At 55.6% G+C, this 24,289-nt stretch overlaps 8 protein-coding genes across 8 annotated transcripts; 5 read left to right on the top strand and 3 right to left on the bottom strand.

Annotated features, from left to right (window-relative positions):
* Positions 1 to 620: 620 nt before the first annotated feature.
* On the top strand, positions 621 to 1,528 carry C8A04DRAFT_11207 (uncharacterized protein; the record flags this gene model as incomplete). The annotated part of the gene is made up of 2 exons (XM_062776877.1): positions 621 to 658; positions 760 to 1,528. 2 exons carry the CDS (start codon positions 621 to 623, stop codon positions 1,526 to 1,528), a joined length of 807 nt encoding a protein of 268 aa, XP_062638183.1.
* Positions 1,529 to 1,791: 263 nt separating this feature from the next.
* Positions 1,792 to 3,111, bottom strand: C8A04DRAFT_27540 (uncharacterized protein; the record flags this gene model as incomplete). The annotated part of the gene is made up of 2 exons (XM_062780321.1): positions 1,792 to 2,735; positions 2,919 to 3,111. 2 exons carry the CDS (start codon positions 3,109 to 3,111, stop codon positions 1,792 to 1,794), a joined length of 1,137 nt encoding a protein of 378 aa, XP_062638184.1.
* Positions 3,112 to 4,402: 1,291 nt separating this feature from the next.
* On the bottom strand, positions 4,403 to 5,576 carry C8A04DRAFT_36380 (uncharacterized protein; the record flags this gene model as incomplete). The annotated part of the gene is made up of 2 exons (XM_062783508.1): positions 4,403 to 5,298; positions 5,384 to 5,576. 2 exons carry the CDS (start codon positions 5,574 to 5,576, stop codon positions 4,403 to 4,405), a joined length of 1,089 nt encoding a protein of 362 aa, XP_062638185.1.
* A 4,996-nt stretch (positions 5,577 to 10,572) lies between these two features.
* Positions 10,573 to 11,712, top strand: C8A04DRAFT_11231 (uncharacterized protein; the record flags this gene model as incomplete). The annotated part of the gene is made up of 1 exon (XM_062776888.1): positions 10,573 to 11,712. One exon carries the CDS (start codon positions 10,573 to 10,575, stop codon positions 11,710 to 11,712), a length of 1,140 nt encoding a protein of 379 aa, XP_062638186.1.
* A 1,214-nt stretch (positions 11,713 to 12,926) lies between these two features.
* Positions 12,927 to 14,468, top strand: C8A04DRAFT_11236 (Metallocarboxypeptidase A; the record flags this gene model as incomplete). The annotated part of the gene is made up of 5 exons (XM_062776891.1): positions 12,927 to 13,257; positions 13,337 to 13,569; positions 13,633 to 13,741; positions 13,815 to 14,096; positions 14,158 to 14,468. 5 exons carry the CDS (start codon positions 12,927 to 12,929, stop codon positions 14,466 to 14,468), a joined length of 1,266 nt encoding a protein of 421 aa, XP_062638187.1.
* Positions 14,469 to 16,008: 1,540 nt separating this feature from the next.
* Positions 16,009 to 16,860, top strand: C8A04DRAFT_27544 (uncharacterized protein; the record flags this gene model as incomplete). Its single annotated transcript, XM_062780322.1, has 1 exon — positions 16,009 to 16,860. One exon carries the CDS (start codon positions 16,009 to 16,011, stop codon positions 16,858 to 16,860), a length of 852 nt encoding a protein of 283 aa, XP_062638188.1.
* A 1,075-nt stretch (positions 16,861 to 17,935) lies between these two features.
* On the bottom strand, positions 17,936 to 20,785 carry C8A04DRAFT_11220 (uncharacterized protein; the record flags this gene model as incomplete). Its single annotated transcript, XM_062776881.1, has 3 exons — positions 17,936 to 18,881; positions 18,948 to 19,955; positions 20,010 to 20,785. The coding sequence occupies 3 exons, from the start codon at positions 20,783 to 20,785 to the stop codon at positions 17,936 to 17,938; spliced, it is 2,730 nt and encodes a 909-aa protein (XP_062638189.1).
* A 300-nt stretch (positions 20,786 to 21,085) lies between these two features.
* On the top strand, positions 21,086 to 23,184 carry C8A04DRAFT_11232 (uncharacterized protein; the record flags this gene model as incomplete). The annotated part of the gene is made up of 3 exons (XM_062776889.1): positions 21,086 to 21,408; positions 21,501 to 22,208; positions 22,278 to 23,184. Coding segments are annotated over 3 exons (1,938 nt in total), but the record flags the coding sequence as incomplete, so codon positions are not given.
* Between the last annotated feature and the right edge of the window lie 1,105 nt (positions 23,185 to 24,289).

Here is a 24,289-nt window from a genome sequence, read left to right on the forward strand (position 1 = left end):
GTGACAGGCGCTTGATTGCGTGGGCTCGGTCGGTCGATCGAGTCTTGTGTGTGGTTGGGTGATGTTTTCTTTGTCGCGTGTGGTGCGGTTGGTTCCTTTCCGTGGCCCAGAAGAACCTGAACCTTAAGCTTCGGTTTTGCGCAAGTTGTGTCGATATCTCGTGTGAATGTTGCAGGTGATTGCTGTTTCGTCGCGATGTTGCTTTCGTTATCTGAGTGGATGCGGCCGGGTCTTGCCTGCATGGCAGGGGGTCGAGGTTCCAGTGACATGTGGGGTAGCATGTCTGCAGCCAACCAACACTGCGGCACAGGAATTGCGTATTTCACAATTGTTTCGTAATTTCGCTGTTTTTGGTTGTCATATCCGGTGATGGTGTATTGTATGATACATGCAAAAACAGCCAAGATGAACCCCGTCGATCATGACCAGGGTCTTTGGAACCGAGGCAGTCAATCCCCTGCACCCCATATCCGGCACCTGGGCGGCATGGCTCGGACATTGACGGCTCATCCGGACTTCATGAAAGTAGATCTCTAGTTGACTATTTGACTGTTAACATCAATTGCTTTGTTTGACCTAGACAAGTTCAAATCCGGTTACCCGCTTTCACCGCGTCAAAGATGAAGATTTCCGGCCGGACTTTTGTCGTTTCAGGAGGGTAAGCCACGTCCATCCCTAACCCTCGCCTGCCCTGCTCACCTCAACCGTCGGCCATCATCCAACTCATGAACTCACCCACATGTACTAACCACCCCCCAGCGCCTCCGGCCTCGGCCGTGCCTGCGTCCAAACCATCTGCGCCTCCGGCGGCCACGCCGCCATCCTGGACATGAACGAAGACCAAGGCCAAGCCCTAGCCAGCGAACTCAACAACACCAGCCCCAACAGCGCCAAGTTCCTCCCCTGCGATGTCTCTAGCACCTCCAGCATCGCCGACGCCGTGGCCGCCATCGTTTCCTGGACGCAAGAAACGGGCAAACCGCTGGGCGGGATCATCCCCGCCGCGGGCGTCGGTAACCCCGGTCTGATCTTGGACAAGAACCTCCGGGCGGTGGACATGGAGTCGGTGGATTTTGTGTTGGGGATTAATCTGCGTGGGACGCTGGACTTGGTAAGGCAGGTGTTGCCTCATTTGGCCGCCGTCTCGCCTGCTGCCTCGGATGAGGACGGCGAGCGCGGGGTGGTCATCATGGTAGCCAGCGCGGCGGCGTTTGAAGGGCAGATGGGACAGGTAGCCTACGCAGCGAGCAAGGGCGCAGTGGCATCGATGACGCTGCCTATGGCTCGGGACCTGTCGCGGTTTGGGATCCGGGTGGTGACCGTTGCGCCGAGTATGTTTGAGTCGAATATGACGGCGCATTTGTCGGATAAGGTGCGGACGGGGTTGAAGAAGGCGATGGAGTTCCCTGCGAGGCCTGGCCGGCCGGAGGAGTTTGCGTCGTTGGTGAAGCAGGCGATTGAGAATGTAATGTTGAATGGGGTGGTTATTCGGTTGGATGGAGCGACTAGGATGCCGAGTAAGCTTTGAGGGGGTTATGGGTTGTGGTATCTTTACATGTTTGTGTACATACAATAATGGTATGGGAGAAGATGAAGAAAGCTATCACACAGTGAATCCACCCTTTCCTAGCAAACCGGTTTGTACTAACTTAGGCATCTTAGAATGACTCGCATCCCAGAATGAGTCGCAGGACAAACTTAGTTACAAAACAAAACAAAACAAGCGGGTTTCTTGCCGCTGCGAAGCCCTAATTCCTGCTGCGAGGCACCAGAGACATCTCCCAAGAGAGTCTACTTCTCCTCCTTCTTGATGTACCGATCATGCTCCCATCTCTGAACCATGGCGCTGTCAGCAGCCAGGTTCTGGGCGCCACCATGGGCACGGTGCTGAGGGTAGCCAGACAGGCGACCCTGCTCGGTCTCCCAATCGCGCATAGTAACCTCCCGTGCCTGCGAACGCGGAACCAGGCGTTCCAGACCAGGCGGGGGGCTAAGACGGCCATGGTCAAGTCGCGGGTCGAAAGGACCGGGACCCGGAGAGTAGTGGCGGTCGGGGTTGTTGTTCTTTTTACGCCTGCGGTTATTGTTGTTGTTGGTGGTCTCACGGTAGCTATGGCGGCCTGAGTCAGACTCAGTGCCGCGAGGAGTCGCACGCAAGGGTGAGCGGGCCCGGTACAAGCCATGGCCGGGGTCGTTCTCATAGCGACGGCTCATAGGAGGCGACTGGGAGCGAGTCCGGACCCCCTGCTGCTGCGGAGTCGAAACGGCAGCCAGCTGGGCCTCGAGGTCTTGGACCCGCTGGGCCAGGACCTGGGCCGTCTTGGAAAGCTCCCGAGCAGAAGACGAGAGGGCGGTGAAGTTGGCGGGAGCCTGTTGCTCCTCTCCCTTCTGCGGCTGCTGCAGCAGCTTCTTCTTCTTCTGCCGGTGTTGCTCGCTCCGAGTAGTAACACGGCTTTTCTCCCGAGCCGGCGCACGAGCCGGCACACCAGGCGCCGAAGTAGGCCACGAACGGACCACGGCAAGGGCTTCAGCCCCCATGGCCTCTTTGGCTTCCCGCTCAGAGGGGAAGTGTCGGCCAGCGGCTTTGATAGTGTGGGAGCGTTTCCCAGCTACCCAGTTGAGTACGATGTCGCAGGAGACCTGGTCGACACCCTGGTGAACGCGCCACTCGGGGTTGAAACCCCGGCACTGGCACTCGGTCGAGAGCAGGTAAGGGATCGTCTGGCCTTGGGGGACTGTGAAAGAGGGCGAAGGGGTTAGCTCGGACACGTCGGAATATTGGTTGAACGACCGGGGATCCTTATAAAGACGGGAACGGAACCGGGAGACTGGGAAATGTGAAAATGGGGAGAAGGAAATGAACAATTGCACACCGATTCCGGATGTAACTCCCGTGCTCGCTTTGCTCTCGCTCTTACCACGGGCCTGGAACAACGGCACCGAAGGCAGGGAGCGGCCAACGGCGGCAACCGATTGTCCCGCTGGACGATCTTCGGCCCTCATGGCCAAGTATGCCGCCTCTTGGCCGTGCGGAGCGGTGATTTGGTACACACCTTGCTCTTGGGCCTGTGCCACCGAACCCGGGAACAGGGAGGAGTGCATGGTGTCCATTATGAGTTAGTATCGGTAGTTCATTGCGATGGTAGACCCGAAGACTTACCCCGAGGTTCCTCCTTCACGGAACGAGAGCCAGGGAACGGCCGGAGCGGGATGTCGTGAAGGGAACGGACGGGACGGCTCGGCTCCGCGTTGTCCTCTGGCTCGCGCTTGACTGGAGTGTATTCCATGATTGAACTGCGCGAGGTGTGGTTAGTGTTGTTTCAAGTTATTCATCTTCCTAAAGTCCTGTTTGGCTTTGACGGGTACTTCTCCCATTCGCGCAAATAGTTTGGCTCGCTGCAGAAATCAATCTGTTAGCAGAGGAAACACGGACAGGACGCTTGAGTAGGGAACTTACATGGAAGCGCACACGTTCCAACTTGCTTGCCGATATTTGATACGTCTCCCAGCGAGGATAGCAACCGTGGTTAGTCGGGACCTAATCTTTGGATCGTTTTACCTTTGATGTTTGTGTCCGTTGGTTTGCGGAACTTCGTTTGTAAAGCACGGCCGCAATCAGGAGCTAAAAGTAAAGAAGACTGGTCGCGGAGGAACAGAACAGAAAAAAGAGCAGTGCAGTCGGTAGCGAAGCGGTTGATTGCGCCTTGGTAAGTCGGTACCCGACGGGAGCAAAGATCCTATTGTCATCTCCGCGATTAGTATTCATACTGTCAATCGCGACGAGTTGTCTGCCGCTGGGTACAAAGCTGGTAAAGAAAGAAGAGCTGAGGGAGAGAGAAAATCATATACCTCCACTACGCGCGTTGAGCTAAATGGCACTGAAGCTCCGTGGTGTTGAGGAATAGTGAAAAGATTTGCACGGGAAGTCGGTGGGAAGTCGGTGGGAAGTTAGAGAGTGAAGGTGTGCAAGGAGGAAGAGGACGAGTTTGGATTTCGATCAAGCAAGCGCCTTGAGTGGGTGGTCTAACTTTCCGCCTTATTATTTGGGATTTCTTTGTTTAGCAGTGCAGACCACCGTGCCTATTTTTCAATCTACTATGTTAGGGTTTAGACGGTGTTGTGGTTAGGAAGGCACGCGAGAATACACGGTGGTGAGAACAAGGGACGGAACATTCAACGCGACGCGTCACAGGGGAGAGAACAGACAATACCATGGTTTAAGGGAATAAGGAGAAGGGCTCAGCCTGCGATTTGCAAGGGTTATTATCAGGGCCCGTTTTGTTTCGAACAATTCAAGTAGTGGACATGAAATTAGTTAAAGGGGTTTGTTTACTTTAGAGTCTACTCAGGGGCTAACTACCTGTATCAAAGCAAAGAACCTGCAGCACAATCGCCCCAGTGATTACAGCAAATTACTCAACGCGTCCCCCTTCTCCCACCGTAACAGGTTCTCTACCTGTTGGTCATACCACGAATTCAGGGTCGACTCCTCCGCATACCCCATGTGCGGTGACAGCACTACCCGACTCCTACCATCCTCACCCCACTTAGTTGTCCGCCATCGGCTGTCCAGCGGCAGGGGCTCAAGATCAAACACATCCAGTGCCGCCTCTCGAATCCTACCCTCCTCCAGCACCCCCAACAAATCCTCCTCTACCACCAACGGCCCTCGGGATGTGTTCACAAACACCGCGGACTTCTTCATCACCTCCAGCTCCTTGCGTCCAATCACCCCCTTTGACCGCTCCGAAAGCACCAGATGCACACTCACCACATCTGCCGTCTTAAACAACTCCTCCTTACCAACCACCTTGAACGTCTTCTCCCCAGTCGCAGGATTCTCCACTGCCAATCCACCGTTCCTCGCCGCCTCATCAGCCTTCTCCTGCGTCAAATTCTCACTCCACGCCACCACCTTCATCCCAAACGCGCTCACCAGCACCTTCCCAACCACCATCCCCAACCTACCCAGCCCCACCAACCCAAGCACCTTCCCCCTCAAACTCACCGCCGGCGCGCTCTGCCACTTCCCAGCTTTGACAGCAGCATCATCCCACACAATATTACGCGCCGCCGCCAAAATGAGCGCGATACAGTGCTCCGAGGTGCTATCGACCCCGGCGCTGACGGTGGTGGCGAGCGGGGAACGGTCGACCGAGCCTGCGACTGGGATGCCACGGTCGCGCAGAGCGTCTAGATCGAGGCCACGGTTGCGGGTGCCTGTCGTTAGGAGGAGGCGGAGGTTTGGTAGATGGGCGATGAGAGCGGCTGGGAAGGGAGTGCGTTCGCGCATGGTAGCTAGGATGACTTGTCAGAGGAATATTGCTTTATTGTGTCGTCGTGGGAGAGTCAGTAAGAGAGAGAATTGGGAGGAGGTACATACAGATGATGGTGAAGGGTTCGAGGCGGGCAACGAGCTTGTCTTTGACTTCCTCTGGGGTATCGGGGTTGTTGTATGGGCGCAAGGTGTCGGGGAAGAAGGAGACGGCATATTTGGTAGGATTGAGAGCTTTGAATTTGGGCTCCGAGATGCCCTGATAATCGTCCAGGACAGCGATTTTAATGGGGGCCGACATGTTGATGGTTTGTTGGCGACGGTTCTATGAGTGACTGCGTTTGTGAAATTGTGAATCAACGCGAGCGAGCGAAGCGACGGCGGTGATTGTTTGAAGTGTTTTGGAATTGATGGGGGGAAGGAGATGTCTAAATAATCCGCGTTGTTGATTCCAGGGTATACAATGCCGTCATCTCCCCCACTTGCATACCCCGCAGGGCATCCCCAACTTCTTCAAGGGGCAGGAACTCGGGTGCGGGTTCCGTTCCGTCAAGCGGGTAGCCTCGGCAGTATTTATTCATAGGATATCCCGAGTCCGGGCCATCTGGTATACCTAGCGGCCCCCACTTCGACAGGACTTCCACTGTAAAAATGAGCAAGTGTTGGCTACCTTACCTAGACTTCTAAGTTCTAGCTGCGCGAGCCGGAAGACATAAAGACGGAATCCATGGGCCGGCTGACTACCAAACTAAGGTATGCATAATTAGTCCATTTGGCCCGGATGGTGTACAGAATGAGGAACCGAGAAGCCGGGGCGATCCATGATTCCATTTTAGTAAAGGACGTTGGATAGCATCAGGCTGGGGAAGCCACAGGCTGCAGCTGGTAGGACAACCACCTGAAGGTCAGGTACCTAATCAGGGGAGATTCATGACCTCCGCAGCTCAACCGCACTCACCTATCTCACCTAAGTAAGGTACCAGGGAGTACCTACTTTGCCTGGAGAAGAACCATCAAGTGCCGGATGCTCAGTCTCCATGTAAACCGCTCCCCTTTCTGCGTTGCGATGAGCTTGTCTCCCGCCCATAAAATTCTCGGTCGCTTCCAGGCTGTTAGACTGTGTTAGTGTGTCGAGCCGTCCAAGGCAACAAACGAGGTATGTCATCCATATATCGTCATTGTTCAACAGCTTCAGCCCCTGTCATGTTTTAAATCCCATTCTTGGAATAAACTTTTTTATTCTGAGCTACCATCCAATGAAAGTTGGAGACAGACATTTCTTGCTGATCCGCGGCTAACGTCTGAGGTCATGGCGATTATTAGGTTTCCCATATGCGCCTCCATGTCGGGATTGTAGAGGGCCTAAGATCACCGTATGCGTGCACGCTTGGCATGTGGCTCGTGTCATCCAGATACTGATCACAAGTCTAATTATCGAACCCCGACGATGTTCCCATCGGCCGATTGGGGGAGCCTGGCGAGGTGGCGGATGAACCAGGTAAGTATTAACCCCCTGTAATTAATTATTATTCATTATTTTGATGGTCAAAGTCATTAAGCAGGAGTTAACAGAAGCTAGTTGTGGTCCTAGATCTGGCCGGTCATCGTCAACAGCATATCGCTCCTTTTTCTCAAAGCCCAGCATACACGACGATGTAAAATGACGGCATCTTCAAAGAAAATCTGGAACGTCCAGATTTAGAACCGATTGGAGTGGTCTTTGAACGCGCATGTGAGCTAGAAGCCCGCTGCGTCGGTGTGCTGTCGGGGAAGTGTGTGTGCTAAGGTTATACTACAGAGTATGTAAGTCAACATTCGATCATCCCCCGGGAAGCTGATCAAGTGTTGATTCCCTTGTATATATAACCCCGCCTGACCTCACTATCCTGCCTCCTCCTCCTTTCAGCCGAGAAAAAGCTAAATGTCAAGTAAGACACTCTTCTCTCGTGAACCAACAACAAAATACACAACACGCAACACGAAAGGAACGTGAAGATGTCGGGTACCACACAACTGTACCTCTCCGTCGTTGGCGTTGCTCCTGAGCAGGAACTCGCACCAGAGTCTGGTATGTCTGCTTCACTGACGATTATCCCATCGGGTTTGTCGACTATCTCTTGGTACTTGCCAAGTTCATAATCTTGCACTGAAACATATAACTTGCTAACATCTATGCAGAGGAGATGAAGAGGGAGCTGGAGCTTGCGGGGGAACCCTAGGTGGCTGCTCGTCCTTCTTCGTCGGATCCGTCTGACGTCCCAACTGGTTCGCAGGCGGACCCAGCAGACGAGAGGACTGACAACGAGGCCCCTTCGGCGAGTCGCCCTGGCACCCTGAACCCCCTGGCAAACCTCGTTCTCCCAGTCGCCACCACTATGGCCGGGACTACTCCCAGCGAGGTCACTCCCAGCGTGGCCCCAAACACCATCCCGACCCCGCCTCACGGCAGTCCCCCGAGACAGCCCAACATAAGGCTGATCTTTCACGGGTGCGGGAGAATCATCGTTCGTGAGAAATTCTCACCCTCCCGTGCTGCCGCCGGATTTCCTCCACTCCCCGGGCCCCACGCCAACAGCAGGTTGGAAGCCCGGTGTAACGGGGTTAGCATTTCGGCGGACGTGTACGTGCCGCCTGAATACCAGACTCCAACTCAGATCAGGCGCTAAGGGGTGAGGTTGGAGTTTGGAGAGGCCGTCTCCGTCCACTTTGAGAATTAGGCGGAACAAAGGACGGGAGTGTGGTGGTTGGGACCTCGGGGGGTAGGGAGAGGGGGTGCTACTCAGGTGGGAATACTGAACAAAAACACACAGGATGTTATTGGCTTTGTATCACGTCGTGTTGTAGAGAAGGAGATAGCTCATTGTCGCGTATCGATTGTTTGTTACTTTGATTCATAGAATAGACCGTCACCCATCACGCAGAGAATTATGCAGCCCCTGAGTTCCACCTCTGTAATGTGAAACCGGCACCTTTCTGACGCGTGGTTTGGCACGGATATCTACGTTTGGATGGGCAAGGTGTAATTAAGCCAAGGTGTTGAATCATATGTGCCAGAAGGATATCACATATCCGATGCCCCCTAAAATCCCTGCCACGGTCCTACAGCACGAAAAGAAGTTGAAAGATGGGACGAACTTCTACCCGACGCTGTGCTAATTATTACTAGATGCTATGGTGGGTGTATTTTGAATCGTAGGTGGAGCGTGTACCTCTCAGAAGCTGGTGTTAACGCCTCCACAATAATAACGCTGAGAATATGTGTGTCGCGCCCTAGCATGGTTGACAAATCCTTGGTCGAAACACCAAATTAATTACTGGTCATCCATATTCGCAAGACGAAAACAATAGCATGTTTTCTAGGCCTGCTAATTCTAATTTATATGTCCAGAAAAAGAACATAATGGACCTTGGGCGGTTGTTGGTGAGGCTAATTATGTGGGACCATTGTGTTTGCATTGTGACCTGAATCAGTTCGTGGAAGAGATTAAGTGGTACGAGCTCTCTGAAGCTTACTCCAAGGTAATATGGTCGGATTAACGGACTGAGCAAGAGGAAAAAGGATCGCTTGTCCGTTAACAAGACCAACTTGGTACAATCACTACAATGTCTGGCATGGCGTGGCCGGCTGGGAGACAGTGGAAGCTCCTATAGGAGGCATTGATTGGTGCAATTCAATAACGCCGAGCCGTTTAATTGGGGGCATGGCAGACCAGTAAGCCATTCGTCTTCCCCCAGCTGAGGTGATCATCGAGTCGAGAAGAAGGGCAGGAAGGGTTACAGAGGGGCTGGCTTCGCTAGTAATTACTCACTTCGTCCTCGGCACCGTTGACCAATTCGAGCCTAACTAATCATGGGCTGGCCGAGGCTTACTTCATGGAGGCTCGAAACATGTGGGCAAAGGGCGATCAGATGCGGTGCTGATCCAAGCTCTCCGAAGGTGGTTTAGTTAGGAGAACGAAGGAGAGCAACTCCAGGAGCGGCGCGCGCCCAGTGCCGGAGATATCGGAGATGAGAGCACCGATGACTGCTTGATTGTGATCGATTGACGCTACTTAAACACTCGTACGATACGGGCCAGCAGGGGTTAAGTAAGTACCCGAGAGCATGCCCCAACGGGGTTATGAGGCTAGGTTTGCAACATCTCATGATTGAACCGGCTTGCACCACGACTGAAGGAAACCCCTCAACAGCTGATGCCAAACGAGGGTGGGCGTTTTGTTTGTCTCAGCGCCTGACTAACGTTACCTCACCAGGAGATTCGGCGCATGTCCATCTTCCCGTCTCGATCACCAACTCAGAGGTTGGGATCTTGGGATCTTGGGGAGAGATTACTGTCTCGTTCTGCAAAACGCCTCTCGCATGATCTATCCGGAACTGTGCGTGTACTGTACGTTGTGCACATGGGGATCATAACTGTCTCCGTTGAGTCCGTTCCAAATTCGTCACCCACATGTTTCAAAATTCCTGCGCTGGCTTGGCTGATTCCAGGGAAGTCAAACACCCAGCTTCAGTCCGCGTGGTGTGGCGCGAAACGTGGCGTGCCAAAGCTTTTTTGATTTCCAATTCCAACCAAGCACACGGCCAATCGGCGGGCAACCCGCGGCGGTCGCTTAGCAAATTTCGACGATCATGAATCTGCTTCTCGGTTAGCTATTGAGCTGCCTGCAAAGGGAAAGAAAGCAGAATTGCCCAGGCGCGCAATGGCCTAGCGCGCCTTGGACACGGGGAAGGGAATATTATGACACCCCATCGGCCCGACGCCTTTCCGTCCCATTCGGCAGGATGAGCAAGCTCCCTTTCCTTATTGGATAGCTTTGGCGCTCCTATTTGTGTGCTCAGGCCGCTGAAACCGGTGAGCAATGGGACAGAACATTGTCCAGAATCTTTGAAGCTTGACGGGACACCTCGGATCATCCGGAGTCGAGATGGGTTAGTTCTTGTCGGCGTTGTCCTGACTTCCTCTCCCAAGAGAGCAACTAACGGGAGGTCTGCCCCCGGCCACATCGACCACGTCGTTCACCTCTTTTTGTATGTACCGGTGACCGGTCGCGGTTTGCGCCATTCGAAGAAGCAAATATTAGCGGCTGCATCCCCCTTTGCCTTACGTCCGCTCGGTGTGCGCCTCCGGATACACCGATGATGGTGTCGACGATTCAAGAACCTCCCCTCGCGAGCAAACCCCCTTTCGACGACACTGGTGCCGGCTCACGCACTTCACACGCACAAGCAGCCTGTCTCCGGGCTTCAAGACGACAACGACGAATATCGAGACAACGACAACGACCGGGGCGCTCGCGATGGCGCCCAACGACAGCGGCATGAGCGGCGACAGCCGACCGACCGACCACGCCATGACAGCCATTGTGGTGTTTGTCAGCTTGTCACTCTACAACGTGGCGGAGCTCGGCCTCATGATCTTGTCCACATTCAAGCGACGACGAGGGCTGTATTTCTGGAGCTTCGTGGTGGCCACGTTCGGGATCGCGCCCTATGCGATAGGGTTTCTGTTAAAAGGCCTCCAGTTGTCCCTTCCCGGCTGGGGATACGTGACTTTGATCGTGGTTGGCTGGTCTTGCATGGTAACCGGCCAGTCGCTGGTTCTGTACTCGCGACTACACCTCGTGCTCCGCAACGCATTCCGGCTGCGGCTGGTGTTGGCGATGATCGTCACCAATGCCTTTATCTGCCACATCCCCATCACCGTCATGGCGTACGGAGCCAATTCCAGCAACCCGGCCCCGTACGTCGGACTGTACTCTATTTACGAGCGAGTGCAGGTCACGCTGTTCTTCCTGCAAGAAATGATACTCTCTGCCCTTTACATCTACGAGACAGTTGGGATGATGCGTGTCCGGCGTCGTGGCGCATCTACATGGTGTCTCATGACGCATCTCATTGCCGTCAACGTCACAGTTGTGGTGTTGGATGTCACGATCCTCGGTCTCGAATACTCGGGGCTGTATGATGTACAGACATCCTACAAGGCGCTTGTCTACAGCATCAAGTTGAAGCTGGAATTCAGTATTTTGAATCGACTCGTGGAGGTGACAAGGGGCCGCGGCGATGACTTCGTTTTCACCGATGGCAGCTCTTCATACGCCAGGACAGGAGCCGGAAGCGGCGTGCGGCGGGAAAGTCTGGATGCGAGGGCGAAGAGGAAAAATTGGGCTGATAACACGGGCGCTGAACTTGGACCTGCTGAAGCACGAGTGGCATTGCCTGTCGCGGGGGTCTCGGGAGGGGAAACCAGCAGCTCAACGGCCGAAGTTCCCGAACGAAGACGCCACCGGCGTTCCAAAGGGAGACGCGACAAAAGCGGCAAGGAAAACATTGACGACAAGCCGGGCCCGGGTTCGGTTTTGGAATGTGCTATTCGGGGGGAAACGCAGCTGGTGGTCGATTCCTCGGAAGGTATTGTTAGCAAAGAAATTTCATGACGCCATTCAAGACACAACTTGCGGCCTTTGCCCGCCCCGGCTAACAGCACTCGGAAACGGAATCATCTTTTGGACGCTTTGCAACGGCTTCCGGATCGGTGGGAGGGAGGTACGGATAGTTGGGATGGGCAGCTTTGTGAAGTTCGGGGTCTCTGGTCGCGCCCTGATGGTGGCAGGCGCAGTGAGGTAGGGTGCCATCTTCGATTCTTGTTTCTCACGAACCGGGTTACCGAATCCTTTCCATGAACAAATTTGGCGAAGATGGGCGCAATGTTGCAAAAGCCGGCAACCAGCAGGCCGGCGGGCAACCTAAAAAGGATGGCAGATTGGTATCTGCCCAATGGAGATCGCAGCAGCAACAAAGGCGTCCCTTCCCCATCCTATCAGTTTCGACACAAACCAGGCAAGTCGGCTGCGAAGACCACGAGTGCGTCGGTTGAGCAGTGTCTGGCATTGGGCAAACAGCCTGACAGCAGGAGCTCCAGTGATGAATGCCCGCCAATCGATCAGCTTGCTGGCCGGGCGCCGCGCCTCTTTCGGAAGGTGCGGGCCTCTCCACCCCACCCTTGTCCGGCATTTGACGCCCCAGCGTTACAACCGAGATTCGTGGGGTGGTTGTCAAACGAAGCACGATGTCGTCGGCCGGTCGCCGGTGCCTGGAGGCTTGGCTTTGTGACAATCCCCGAGCTTTCTTCATTTTGCCCTGTTTCTGAAACAATTTAGAAGGCGGGAAGAGAAGGATACATAGTCGATCGCTTCCCGCGAGCGGAGCCGTTAGGAGGAGATCGATCATCCCAAAAGGAGCGCTTTATCCTCTTCGGAAGGTTGCAGCGGTCCAATCAACGGGCCGCATCAGCGTGCTCACCTCCCGAACATGGAAGCTGCCATGCGCGTCATGCGTGAAACGGGGGTTGGTGGTGCTGAGCGCATGGGGACCAGCGACGCAACGGGCCAGGGCAACACGGCATGACCCCCGCAAACTTGGCTGCGGGCTCCCGTCGAGCTTCCGCTTCCCGCCAGGGCCCGCACCGGGGCAGAACTCCCCATGACCGAGGAGATGGATGGGATGACGGTGGCCCCTATAAGACCGCGACTACCGGCGGCCAAGGAATTCGGACGGAAGCTAACCTTGGCCGGCACCTCTACACAGCACAGCTTCACCCCAGCCGTACTTCCCTAGCCCTCTCGTCGACCCCTTTCTAATCTTTCCCAACATGCGGTCCAGTCTTTTCACCTCGTGCGGCCTCCTTGCGCTCGCGTCCGCTGCCGTTGTGCAGCCGACGCCGGTGCGCAAGTCGTACGATGGATACAAGGTCTTCCGCCTGACCGTCGGCGACGAAGTTGGCAAGGTGAGCAGCATCATCGAGCGGCTCGGTCTCTCGACGTGGAAGGGGAAGCCCAAGGCTGGTGGCCACTCCGACATTGTGGTGCCCCCTTCGCAGATCCAGGCTTTTGAGACTGCGGTCAAGGGCATGACGGTGGCCACCATGCACGAGGACTTGGGCGCGTCCATCGCCCAGGAATCGACCTTCCACACGTATGCTGGTATGTAACAGGTTGTGTTGTCGCCTTGGTCACAGGTGACAGAACCCATCTTCGGCTCCATTTTTAACTGTGATCATAGCTGGATCCGCCAACGCCACCTGGTTCGAGTCGTATCACAGCTACGAGGACCACTTGCAGTACTTGAACGACCTGCAGGGCCAGTTCCCTGACCAGGCCGAGATCGTTACTGCGGGCGAGTCACTGAACGGGAATGCCATCACTGGCATTCACTTCTGGGGTAGCCAGGGCAAGGGCAAGCCGGCTGTTGTGTTCCACGGGACCGTCCACGCTCGGGAGTGGATCTCTTCCATGGTGAGTTGAGGTTTTGAACGATGAGTGCCGGGAGGCTTGTAAGATGCTAACCTCGGACGCTAGACTGTCGAGTACTTCGCTCACAGCCTGTTGAATGGCGGGGATGACGCGGAAATCAAGGGTTTCCTCGACACCTACGACTTCTTTTTCTTCCCTGTCGTCAACCCTGACGGTACGTGCGACTCGTTCTCTGTGTCCGGATGCACGCCAAAGGTTCAACAATTACTGACGTCACTTCCGCAAAGGCTTCCTCTACACCCAGTCGGATGACCGCATGTGGCGCAAGAACCGTCAGACCAGCTCTGGCAGCAACTGCCTCGGTCACGACATCAACCGTAACTGGCCCTACAAGTGGGATGTCAGCGGTGGCGCGTCCACCAACCCGTGCGCTGAAGACTTCAAGGGCGAGAGCGAAGGCGATGCCCCTGAGACCCAGGCGCTGTCCAAGTGGATTCAGGGGATCAAGGACGGCCAGGGCGTCAAGCTTTTCATTGACTGGCACTCGTACTCGCAGCTGTTCATGACTCGTAAGCATTTCCAACCTTTGAGAGTAAGAAAAAGAGTCGAAAGGCGCTAACCATATCCCAGCCTACGGCTTCTCCTGCACGGAGACCGCGCCCAACAATGACGAGCTGCAGTCTCTGGCCGAAGGTGCCGTCGCGGCCATCCAGGAGGTGAACGGCGTCGAGTTCACCCCTGGCCCCATCTGCCAAACCATCTACAAGGCCACCGGCAGCAGTGTGGACTATGTCAACGACGTTACGGGCGCCGACTACGTCTTCACTGTTGAGCTTCGTGACACTGGCGCGTATGGCTTCGTCCTGCCGGCTGATCAGATCGTCCCGAGCGGCGAGGAGGCTTTCGCTGGTGTGCGTTACCTATTGAAGAACATGAAGTAAATATGGGATTTATCGAGGGTTGCATAGCGTGTGGCTGTTAGGGATTGTGGATTTAGGTGGGAAGGTGAATCATGGGAAGAGAAGCATGCGACCTTGATGGAGAGAGGAGTGGAGGTGATATTGAACTGTATATATTCCGAGATTCTTATTATATTCCATTTCCACCAGCCATTTCAACGCCTGCGATGCAACTTTCGAGACAGGAAGAAATCTCCTGCATGCGTCAACGCCCATGTTGACGATGGGTTGACGGTTACCCACTGATCCGTGTGTACAGGGAAGTCGCGAACCCACCAGTTGCACCTGCTAATTAAACCTCATTTGTACCTCCTGCTAGTGCAGGCCAAAATAATGTATGTGAAAATTGTCCGCTCGACTACCCCTCTTAGCAAGAAGTTCAACGGAGTACCTTCAAGCGCTGCTCCCAACATTTTCTAGTGTTGTGTTTTCTCAGCTGGCGACGCGATGCGAGTTCTTGGTGATTCGCACCACGAAAAAGAAAACAAAAACAAAAACCCGGATGATTCTTCCGTATCGTCTCCTTTCTCTGTCTTCCCATCCAGCTCGGCATGGCTGTGTAAGTATGGTGTTTCTTTGTTTGTGAAGTTGAATTGGAACGACCATGGTGTTGATCTGGGGACAGGAGTGCAGGTCCAACCGATTGGGGCAGTGCTTGGCTCAGCTGGCCGAGGTACATATGTGAGGTGTAAAGGTCCTGCGTGGATGGACCACCCGTCAACTTCAGGTTAAGGGGCTCTCGCTGGTTCCCCCCCTGACCACGGCCCTCCGGGGATTCCCGCCTGTCCGCCGGCACGGCTCGCCAGAACTACGAATAGCAGGGCTGCCCCGATGCATCGGGATTCAGCTCAGGGCAGCCACAGGTCCTTTAAACCCCGCACTAGCCCGCACCTGTATGCACCGCGCCTACTGGCCCCTGCAATGGCATGATGGCATCAATATACCAGCACGATGGCGGCCCGCACATACACAGGGCTCCGTGTCTAGATGGCGAAGGGAGAAGAATATGCACGGGAGTTGCGAAAATAAGCCAGGAAATCGTTGAAACAAACGCGGTCGAAGCTGTGTGCGTCGTAGCCCGAAGTCTTCGATCCATTCCATGTCTACGCGGAGAGGCAGCACTCCTTGGAGACAGTGTATGAAGGGTGCGCTGTCAAGCGTATCGGAGGGATACCTCCTGGCTGTCAGAGTTGTCCGATTACATGATGACTGGAATTAAAAAGGGGCAAGTGATCGAACCCCAGGCCTGACTGAGAGATGTCATGAATGCTGACGTAGCGTCCAGTCCGCCCAGCCAGTCCGCCTAGCCCAGTCCACCCAGCTAAGTCTGCTCAGCTCAGTCTGCTGAGCCTTACTCGATGTAACAACGAACTGGTAATACCCCCGCTCCCCTGAATGTTCGTTGAGCCTTGTTCAACTACTGTTCCCTTCTATATTCCGCACTAATCGTATATTCTCCCATTCACAGTTAGTACACCTCAATAGCGTTCTCCCCTTAGTAATCAGATCGGTCCAAAACACCATGGCCAACCCCCAAAAGACCTACTTCCTTCCCCCCTCCTGGGACTACCACCCATCCGGCCCCATCCAACTCGGCAACCTAATTCTCTCGCCCTCTGATCCGGCGGACGCCCTCAACGGCCCGACCTGCCCGCGCCCCCTTCCCGAATCCCTCTTCCCCCCCGTCCCCAAAACCAACGAAACCTGGTCCACCACTACCACCACCACCCAACGCTACGGCATCTTCACGGAGCTCCTCGCGCCGGTCCTCGGACTCGGCGCCAACACCGCCGTCGACCACACCGCCCGCGGTACCAGCACCTTCCGCTTCGCAGAATCCGAAACGCGCGAGTTCGCGCCCACCCCGGACTTCGTGCGTGCCTGCCTGGCTGCGTCGCCCGACGCGCTGGAAGTGCTCGCGCACGCGCGCTTCCGCAACCCCTTGTACATGGTGACTGCGGTGAAGGTGGTGCGCGGGGCGCAGGTGGAGGTGGGAAGGGTGCGGGAGGGTGGAGTTGAGTTCAAGGTGGGTGTGGACGCGACGATGCTGGGCGCGCCGGTGACTCTGGGCCCCGAGGTCAATGTTGTGCGAGGCAGGGAAGAGAGCGCGGCGTTTGACGCCGCGGGGGAGTTTGTTTTCGCCTTTCGGCTGAGGAAGATTGTCGTGCGGCGAAGGACGGGGCAGGTCTTGAGGACAGAGCCGTTCATATCGGGCGCAATGTACGACGCCGAGCGTCCGGCGGAGGTTGAGAAGTTTGTGGTGGATGAGGAAGCTTGCCAGGAGCTGTCTGTCGAGGAGGGGGATGCCTGGGAGACCGTGGTCGGGGATGGCGAAGAGGTGGTTTACGTTAGGCCGACAGAGAAGGGTTATTGACAAAGTGATGCCAACCTAAGATGGATATACTGACGTTCATATCTATTACGGTAATTAAGGTAGTCAACTGTGCGGTAACTATTCGGTCAAGTCTCTAGCTCCTCTCTTTGTTTCTCAGGTCCGACGTCTTTGCCTGGCAAGGTGGTTGCTACCTAGGTTCGGTTCATGACACAACAGGGGCAAATAAGAAGCACATCATTGTCAATCTCCCTGCCGGCTTCTAGAAGCCAACCTTTATGAGAGGCTCAATATGCCTACCGCTTGACCCCGAGAGCTAGCCCGGCGCCGAGTATGGTTTAGCGCAGACACGAAATAGGTACCTACGTTTGCTTCAGGATTACCAGACAAGTCAACCTACCTTGCTTTGGCCTAAACCCCCTTTGACCCATTCACATACATAACCCTGGGGGTTATATATGAGAGAAATAAAAGTGCCATAAATCATCCTATAAAAAGTACATAATCACCATCTTACTCTCTTCATTAGTGTATACATGAATTGTGTTTTTCTTTACCACTATCTGTCAAGGGCTTAGGCCTAGGACCGTGCCCTCGCAAAGGCCTTGGGCATGAGCAGTAGTGTTCGATCGTGGCCGAGTTGGCCCTCTTCCGTGACAGGCTCCGCGGGCCGGTTCCGTGCCGGTTAAGTGGGGCGGGCAGTTCCGACCGACACCCGCCCCGGACCCGATCCGGGAGTGGAGCCCAACAAACGCTTTCTCAACGACGTAATAAAACGCCTATCTGCATTCTGCCATAGGGCCAGTTCCTCACACTATATACTAAAGGGAAATCGATCAGGTAAAACCGTTAAGGATATTGGTACAAGAAGGAAAAACGCTAACAAATCTTTCTTCTCTTTCTAAAGCTTTGTTTACCTGGTTAAACCTCTTGAAACTCGGATAAAAAAATGAGTATATAAGAGTACAAGTAACATATCCAAAATTTGACCACTATTTATAAAGTCCTATGTGGGTTTTTCGTGGTGTTGAATACGTGAGTTTATATGGAAATCGGTGGGCCAAAGGGGGTCTGGGCCGAAGGCGGGTGGGTTGACTTACGTGTCCTCTGTCCGTGGTCACCATTCTCTCCCTTCGATGATGTTCCTCATCAGCAATTTTCTCTCCCCCGGCGTTCGCTTGTAAAACATGTCTAGCGACAAGACGTGATAACCGTGTCTTGTGTGTGCGTTCCGCGCGAGCAAATCCTTCATCTTGTCATACTCCTTGAACCTTTTAGCTTCCTGCGCGGTCAAGTTCTGGCGCGCATACAGAAGAAAGGTTGCCGCGACGCCTGCTGCAATGGGAGTAGCAAACGAAGTCCCCGATTTGCGCTTGGTCCGGACGTAATGGGATGACCCGTGAGGCTTATATTGTGGCCATGCCGAGTTGACGCCTTCGCCGAGGGTCAGGAAGTTGACATCGTTGTTTCTCACCGTCGGACAAGTCCTTGAGGAATTCCCCTTTCCGTCGCCGGCGTAGATACAGAAAACGCCGCTTTGTCGCGCAGGGAATGCCGGAATGCCATAGGCTCCGATGTTCGATGCCGCAGCAAACAGAAGAACACCGGCAGCTTGGGCTCGAATGACGGCCGCACGGAGCTCATCACACCCTTGCCTCGTCTCATCGCGGAAGCCAAAGGAGATGGAAATGACGTCCACCTGCCACTCGACTACCGCATGGTCGATGACTTCGGCAATCCGGCGCGGCGGGGGGGGTACGGGGTCGGCTACTTGAGCAGCGACTTGGGCGAAGTAGACGTCGCAGTCGGGTGCCACGTCGAGCAGAAGGTTGGTTACGTGAGTCCCGTGGCCGCATAGGTCACCTCCTGTCGACTCATCACGGTGGGGTAACCAGCTCCTTACTTCCCGGATGCGGCTCTTGTTCCTGCGGATGTATGTATGCCCTTCGTCGAGACTAGTATCAAGGACTGCTACCTTGACGCGAGGCACGGTCGTTGGGTCCTCGATGAGTTCGTCATAGAGATCACGGTGAGTGTTGATGAAGCTATCGGCAAATCGGCATCTTCGGGCGGGAGAAGAAGACGGTCAGCAACAACTCAAGCTCTCTTTGCAGTTTACACCCACTGACATGTCGGCGGAATAATCACCCGGCGTGTCATCGTCGAACTGGCCGCCAGAGGTTGATGATGACGCTGTTCGGCGTTGATATCGCGGAATTGGTCTAGGTTCGCCGACTGTAATGGCTACGGGTGTCGAAGCTAACCCGCTGTGATACTGACCAGAGGAGACTAGCCCCTGTCGGCCCGCGATAACCCTGGTCTTGGATTTTCGCTGTTGCGTAGCTGGTTCCGGGGAGATGGAACGCTGACGCTTCATCCGGGATGGTGGGGTGGATTCCTTGACCCCGGCTTCGAGTTTACAGACAATCTCGGTGTAGAGGCTTTTACGAATCGCGGCCTCGGCAGCCTTGCCATCGGTGCCGATTAACCTCAACGCCTCGGAAATTTGGCGGTGGACTAGGAGGCAGCCTGACACGGCCGCGAGGTAACTGCCGCAGTGTTCTTCCTCAAGCATTCCGACCATCTCGAAGAGCTCGGCCCAAGTGGCGAGGTTAGTCTTATGTTCGTGGTGGCTAATTTCATAAGGAATGGCGTCGCCGAACTCGATCTCGAGGAGGAGTTTTGCAAATGACAGGAGGGCAGGATGGCCGGCGCGGAAGTTGGTCCGCTCAGCCAGGACTGGCCAGTCAGAGTCAAAGGAGAGATAAAGGGTGTCGCTTCGGGACTGGCTTGAAGTGCCGCTGAGAAGAGATATGCGGTTCGAGCTCAAGTCGCGGTCGAAGAAGTCCATGAGGCAGTAGCCGAGGCGAACTGCCAAAGCCCGCTTCTCGTGTGGCTTGTACCTCCTTCCGCACCCGCTGAAGAGCATCCGAGGGCTCATCGACTGGAAGGCGCCATTCAAAATGAGCTGGTCCAGCGTTTCCATGGGCATCGCCCGAGAGCTCGTCTGCGATTTGGTCCAGGCGCCAAACAAGCCATCCTGCTTGATCATAACGACAAGGGCCTTGCCCTGACCAATATTGCGACCAAGGTCGGCGCAAAGGTCTTTGACCACGGCCATGGAAGCGGTCCAGCGCCTGAAACACAGGTTAGAAGCACGTGGGGGGATGGGGGTGAGCGGACGTACTCACGACTCGGTGAAACTGCATTGTAGATCGAGCCACCCGCACTTGTCCCGGCAGGCGGACAGCCTGAGATTCAGCTCGGTGGATATGGTACGGTGCGCCTCTTCCGAGAGCTTCAACATGATTGCGTGGCTTCGTCTGCATTCGAGGCGGTTGACAAGAGCGCTGAGGGTTGTGGTTGCTCGGTCGCGCAGGTCCAGGTCTCCCCATGATTTCTCGGCTGGGGAATCGGCCCGTTCCGAGTTACTCTTTGCCGTGGGTGAAGCTTCTGTCTCCTGTGCGGACGGCGGGAGTAATCGATTGAAAAATGCATTGCGTTCTGTCAGCTGTTCCAAGTCGCGGTCGCTCTCGGCCTTGTTGTCCGGAGCTTGGAACAAGGACAGGTCCGATCTGGTTGCGAGATGATAGGACTCAGTAGATTCCCGCAACAACTCAGCAAGCGCGAGGAGACGCGGATGGTCCCCTGGTGCCAGTGACCCGGGCTCCGTCTTCAAGGGCAGCCGAGGGTCAATAAGCCTCTCCAGCAGATCACACAGCGCCTTGGGCCCGAGATCAGACTCCCGAAACTCGTCGTCTGACAGTCCCCGAAAGAGCTTGGGGAAGTTTCCGAGACAAAAAAACAGCCGTCTCAGCTCAAACTCAAAAAACACTTCTGCAGAACTGCGGGTATCGGGAGGTGGAGTCGGCGAACGGCGCGAAGCGATGTGGGCTTTCCGCTGGTTGACGAGCGCTCCCAGATCTCGAAGGAGTCGTGACTGTTCGCATTCCGTGGTGTGCCGCATGAGGGGCGTCTGGCGTTCAATGAATAGATCTGCGGGACGGCGGATGGTGTTGCGAAGAGAAAAGGTCATCGCTTGCAGCTGGAGCCTTGTGAGGGGAAACTTGAAAGTGACTGGGTATGTCGGGTACCATCACATGCGGGGGTGGCTGAGAATACCAACTCCTGCACGCTGCTCCCTGTTCTCATGCTTTCCATTCAACCGAACCGACAACCACTGTCCTGTGTTGTCTGTCTTGGACGCCTCGAGTCTACCTAGGGGATCCAACGGGAAAACTTGACAGCGGACAGCCAGGACTACGCCATGGATTTCGGACAGGTACCGACGACCCGACAGGCCAACCGGGACGTTCACATCGCGGACGAAGCCGGCGATATATTGTACAACCTAGCTTGCGAGTGCGAGACTTTGTTCAATGCTCGCCTCGCCGAGCTTGAGGGGCAAGTGTCTCCCGTCGCGGAATTGCTGACCGAGTACCAGCAGCGCTTTGCGATTTGGGCAGCGTATCTGGGCGTCTTTGCTCGCAAGAGCCAGTCTTTAGACAAGAGGCTTGAGAAGTACCCCGACGTCGTTGACCTCGCCGTGCTCCTCTTGGACGAGGTCCGACGCAATCTTGCGCAAAGTGGGTGTCTAGCTCCACATGGCCATCAATCTACGACGCTACGTACTTGTTCTTCTAACCAACCAACTCGCGTGCAGTTGAGGGTTCCAAGCCTAGTAATGAGCCCGGGGTAGAGGAGGACCACGAGGACAATCAGCACACCCGCGTTGCCGCCCTGGAAGCCCTTGAGGCCACCTTTCCTCGGTTGAACCGACTTGGGGTCACAATACGTCGAGCGTCCCTCGACAAAATCATCGTCAAAAGCCAGAGGTTTACAGCCACCGTCGACCGTACGAGCTTCACTGACGACTGTCGATTCTGCGTGCAGGTGCTCTACCCGGAATGTCACCCGTCGCTGAGAGAGTATTTGGCCAAGACCATGACGACCCGGTATCAGACCATGTTATACCAGGCGCACCGGACCGAGACGCTTCAGTCACGCCGCCCCACGAGACCCTCCGAACCAATGGCTGCCATTGCGGAAGGGGAGGAGCTCTCCCAATCACCCCATCCTAGCACTGTCGATAACACCCAGGCGGGACCCGGCAGGGCAAGCCATGTGCCAGAGACACACCCCGTCGCGAGGTCCACCATTTCGCAGTCCGACGACCTCTCCTCGATCAACAACAGCACGCAATTCCGCCAGCAGATAGCCAGGGGGAACTACCTCGCGGCCCCGACTGAGCGACGGGGAGGAACTTCCTCCATTCAAGTGAGCCGGGGCAAATACCCCTCACTGGGCGTACAGAAGAACGCAGACATTGCACGCTGCCCGTGGTGTGGCGCGCTTATGGATAGGAGGAGAATGACCGAGAACGAGTGGAGGTGCGTGCCCCTTTTAATTACTCCCAAGGCTTGAAGGCATCGCTGGCTGTCCGGGTCTGATTTACCTAGACGGCATACCGACGAAGATCTCGAAACCTATCCCTGTATCTCGGAGGAATGCCCCGACGGACACCCAGCCCACCCGAGCTTCGACGCGTGGTTTCATCACATGAAAAGCCACAGCCCACTGTGGCATGAACGACTATACCCTACCCCGTCTCGCGTCCACGTCTGCCTCGTCTGTGAAAACAACCACGATGTCTACAACACCGCAGAAGAGCTCCATCGTCATCTGACCGATGACCATAGTGACATGTTCGATGCCAGCAAGCTCCGCGTCATCGCCCAGGGAAGCAAGGTCGAACGACCAAGGCCGTGGAACGAGTGCCTTATGTGCCGTTATCCCGTCGAAGAGGTCGCAAGACTGACACCACCAAAACGCCAGAAGAGGCAACTCTCTCTAGACCACAACAAGAGGCTAAAACCCGCTGCCGCTCCTGAGCTGCAAGGTCCGAGTGTGCCAAGGAAGCTTGAGGATTGCCCGAGTCCCTCAGACGACTCCCTCGAGGAGCAAAACAAGCCCGCTTTGGACGACTCCAAGACGATGGCGCGGCACATTGCAGGACACTTGCAAACCCTTATGCTACTGACCATACGGCTCGCCTCTCTGCAAAAAGAGGAAGATGGTGATGAAGAGGAGGACGACGCCGACAGCGAGGCAGCCGAGCTCGACGACCCCAGCGGCGTCAGCGGCGCCAGCGACGCCATAAGAGCCTTGGACCCCGAAGGGGGGCAGTTTGGCTCCCCTTCGACCGGGAGTTCCCTATCCGATGGAGAGGCACTCGAAACCGTGGATATGCCGCATGTCGATCCTATCCCTGACGCTGTCGTGGATTTTGATGCCGTGCCCAGACCACATGATGGACTACCGGTTGAAGAAGACGAGTTGCTGCAGGAGCTGATCGAATCCTGGGCGTCTCGACGGAGTCTACACCGGCTCGACTCGCGCGAACGTGAAGACTCGAACGTGAGGGAAGCCGCCGTTGATGCATCCCGTGAAGCGCAGCAAGGCGACGGTGCCGATCGTGCATCCGACATTTCCATCCCCTCATCCACCATACCCGCCACAGACATCCGTTTGCTTGCCCTCGACGGCGGCGGTGTGCGCGGCTTGTCCTCGCTCATGGTCCTTCGCGAGCTCATGGCCGCGGTCAACCCCAACACCCCACCCAAGCCCTGCGACTGCTTCGACATGATCGGCGGCACCAGTACCGGCGGCCTGATCGCCATCATGCTCGGTCGCCTACGCATGACCATCGACGAGTGCATCGACGCGTACACTACACTGTCTGAAAGGGTCTTTGAGAAGGCTTATAGCGGGAGGTTCGACGCCGACGCGCTGGAGCTGGCCGTCAAGGATATTCTCGTCAGCCGCGGCCTCGGCGAGGACGCACTGCTTATGGATGTTGATTCCCCTTGCAAAGTGTAACTTGCCCTTGCCCCATCTTGGACTTCTCATGGCCCATGTACTGACCTCCCTACCTTACCTATCAGTTTCGTTTGTGCTCCGAGCAAGGAGACCGGTGATACTATCTGCCTGGCCAGCTACCGCTCCCTGCGTAGCAACAACTCCGACCTCCTTAATGCCACTACAATCTTGCAGGCCTGTTGCGCGACAGCCGCGCCTACGATCCTCTTCGACCCCACTTCCATCGCACCTTTTGGCGACACGTTCGCCGTCCGCGAGAACAATCCCGTGAACGCGCTGTGGAACCAGGCCCAGGACGTGTGGGGCGATGGGCTACGGGGCAATCTTCAATGCCTAGTGTCGATCGGCACGGGCGTCCCCAGCCTGCGGCCCATGCCCGACCATGTCCTCAAAATCTGGGCCACGTTGAGGGACCTTGCGATGCAAACGGAGGAGATAGCACGGCGGTTCCATCACGATAAGTGGTATCTCCACGATGAAGGACGGTATTACCGGTTTAACGTTGACCACGGGCTTGAGGAGATTGGGCTGGAGGAGTCGGAGAAGCAGAAAGAGATTGCGGCTGCGACGCAGCGCTACGTCGAGTTGCACT

The sequence above is a fragment of the Dichotomopilus funicola genome, assembly GCF_033296635.1.
Source record: "Dichotomopilus funicola strain CBS 141.50 unplaced genomic scaffold C8A04scaffold_21, whole genome shotgun sequence".
Lineage (NCBI taxonomy): Eukaryota > Fungi > Ascomycota > Sordariomycetes > Sordariales > Chaetomiaceae > Dichotomopilus > Dichotomopilus funicola.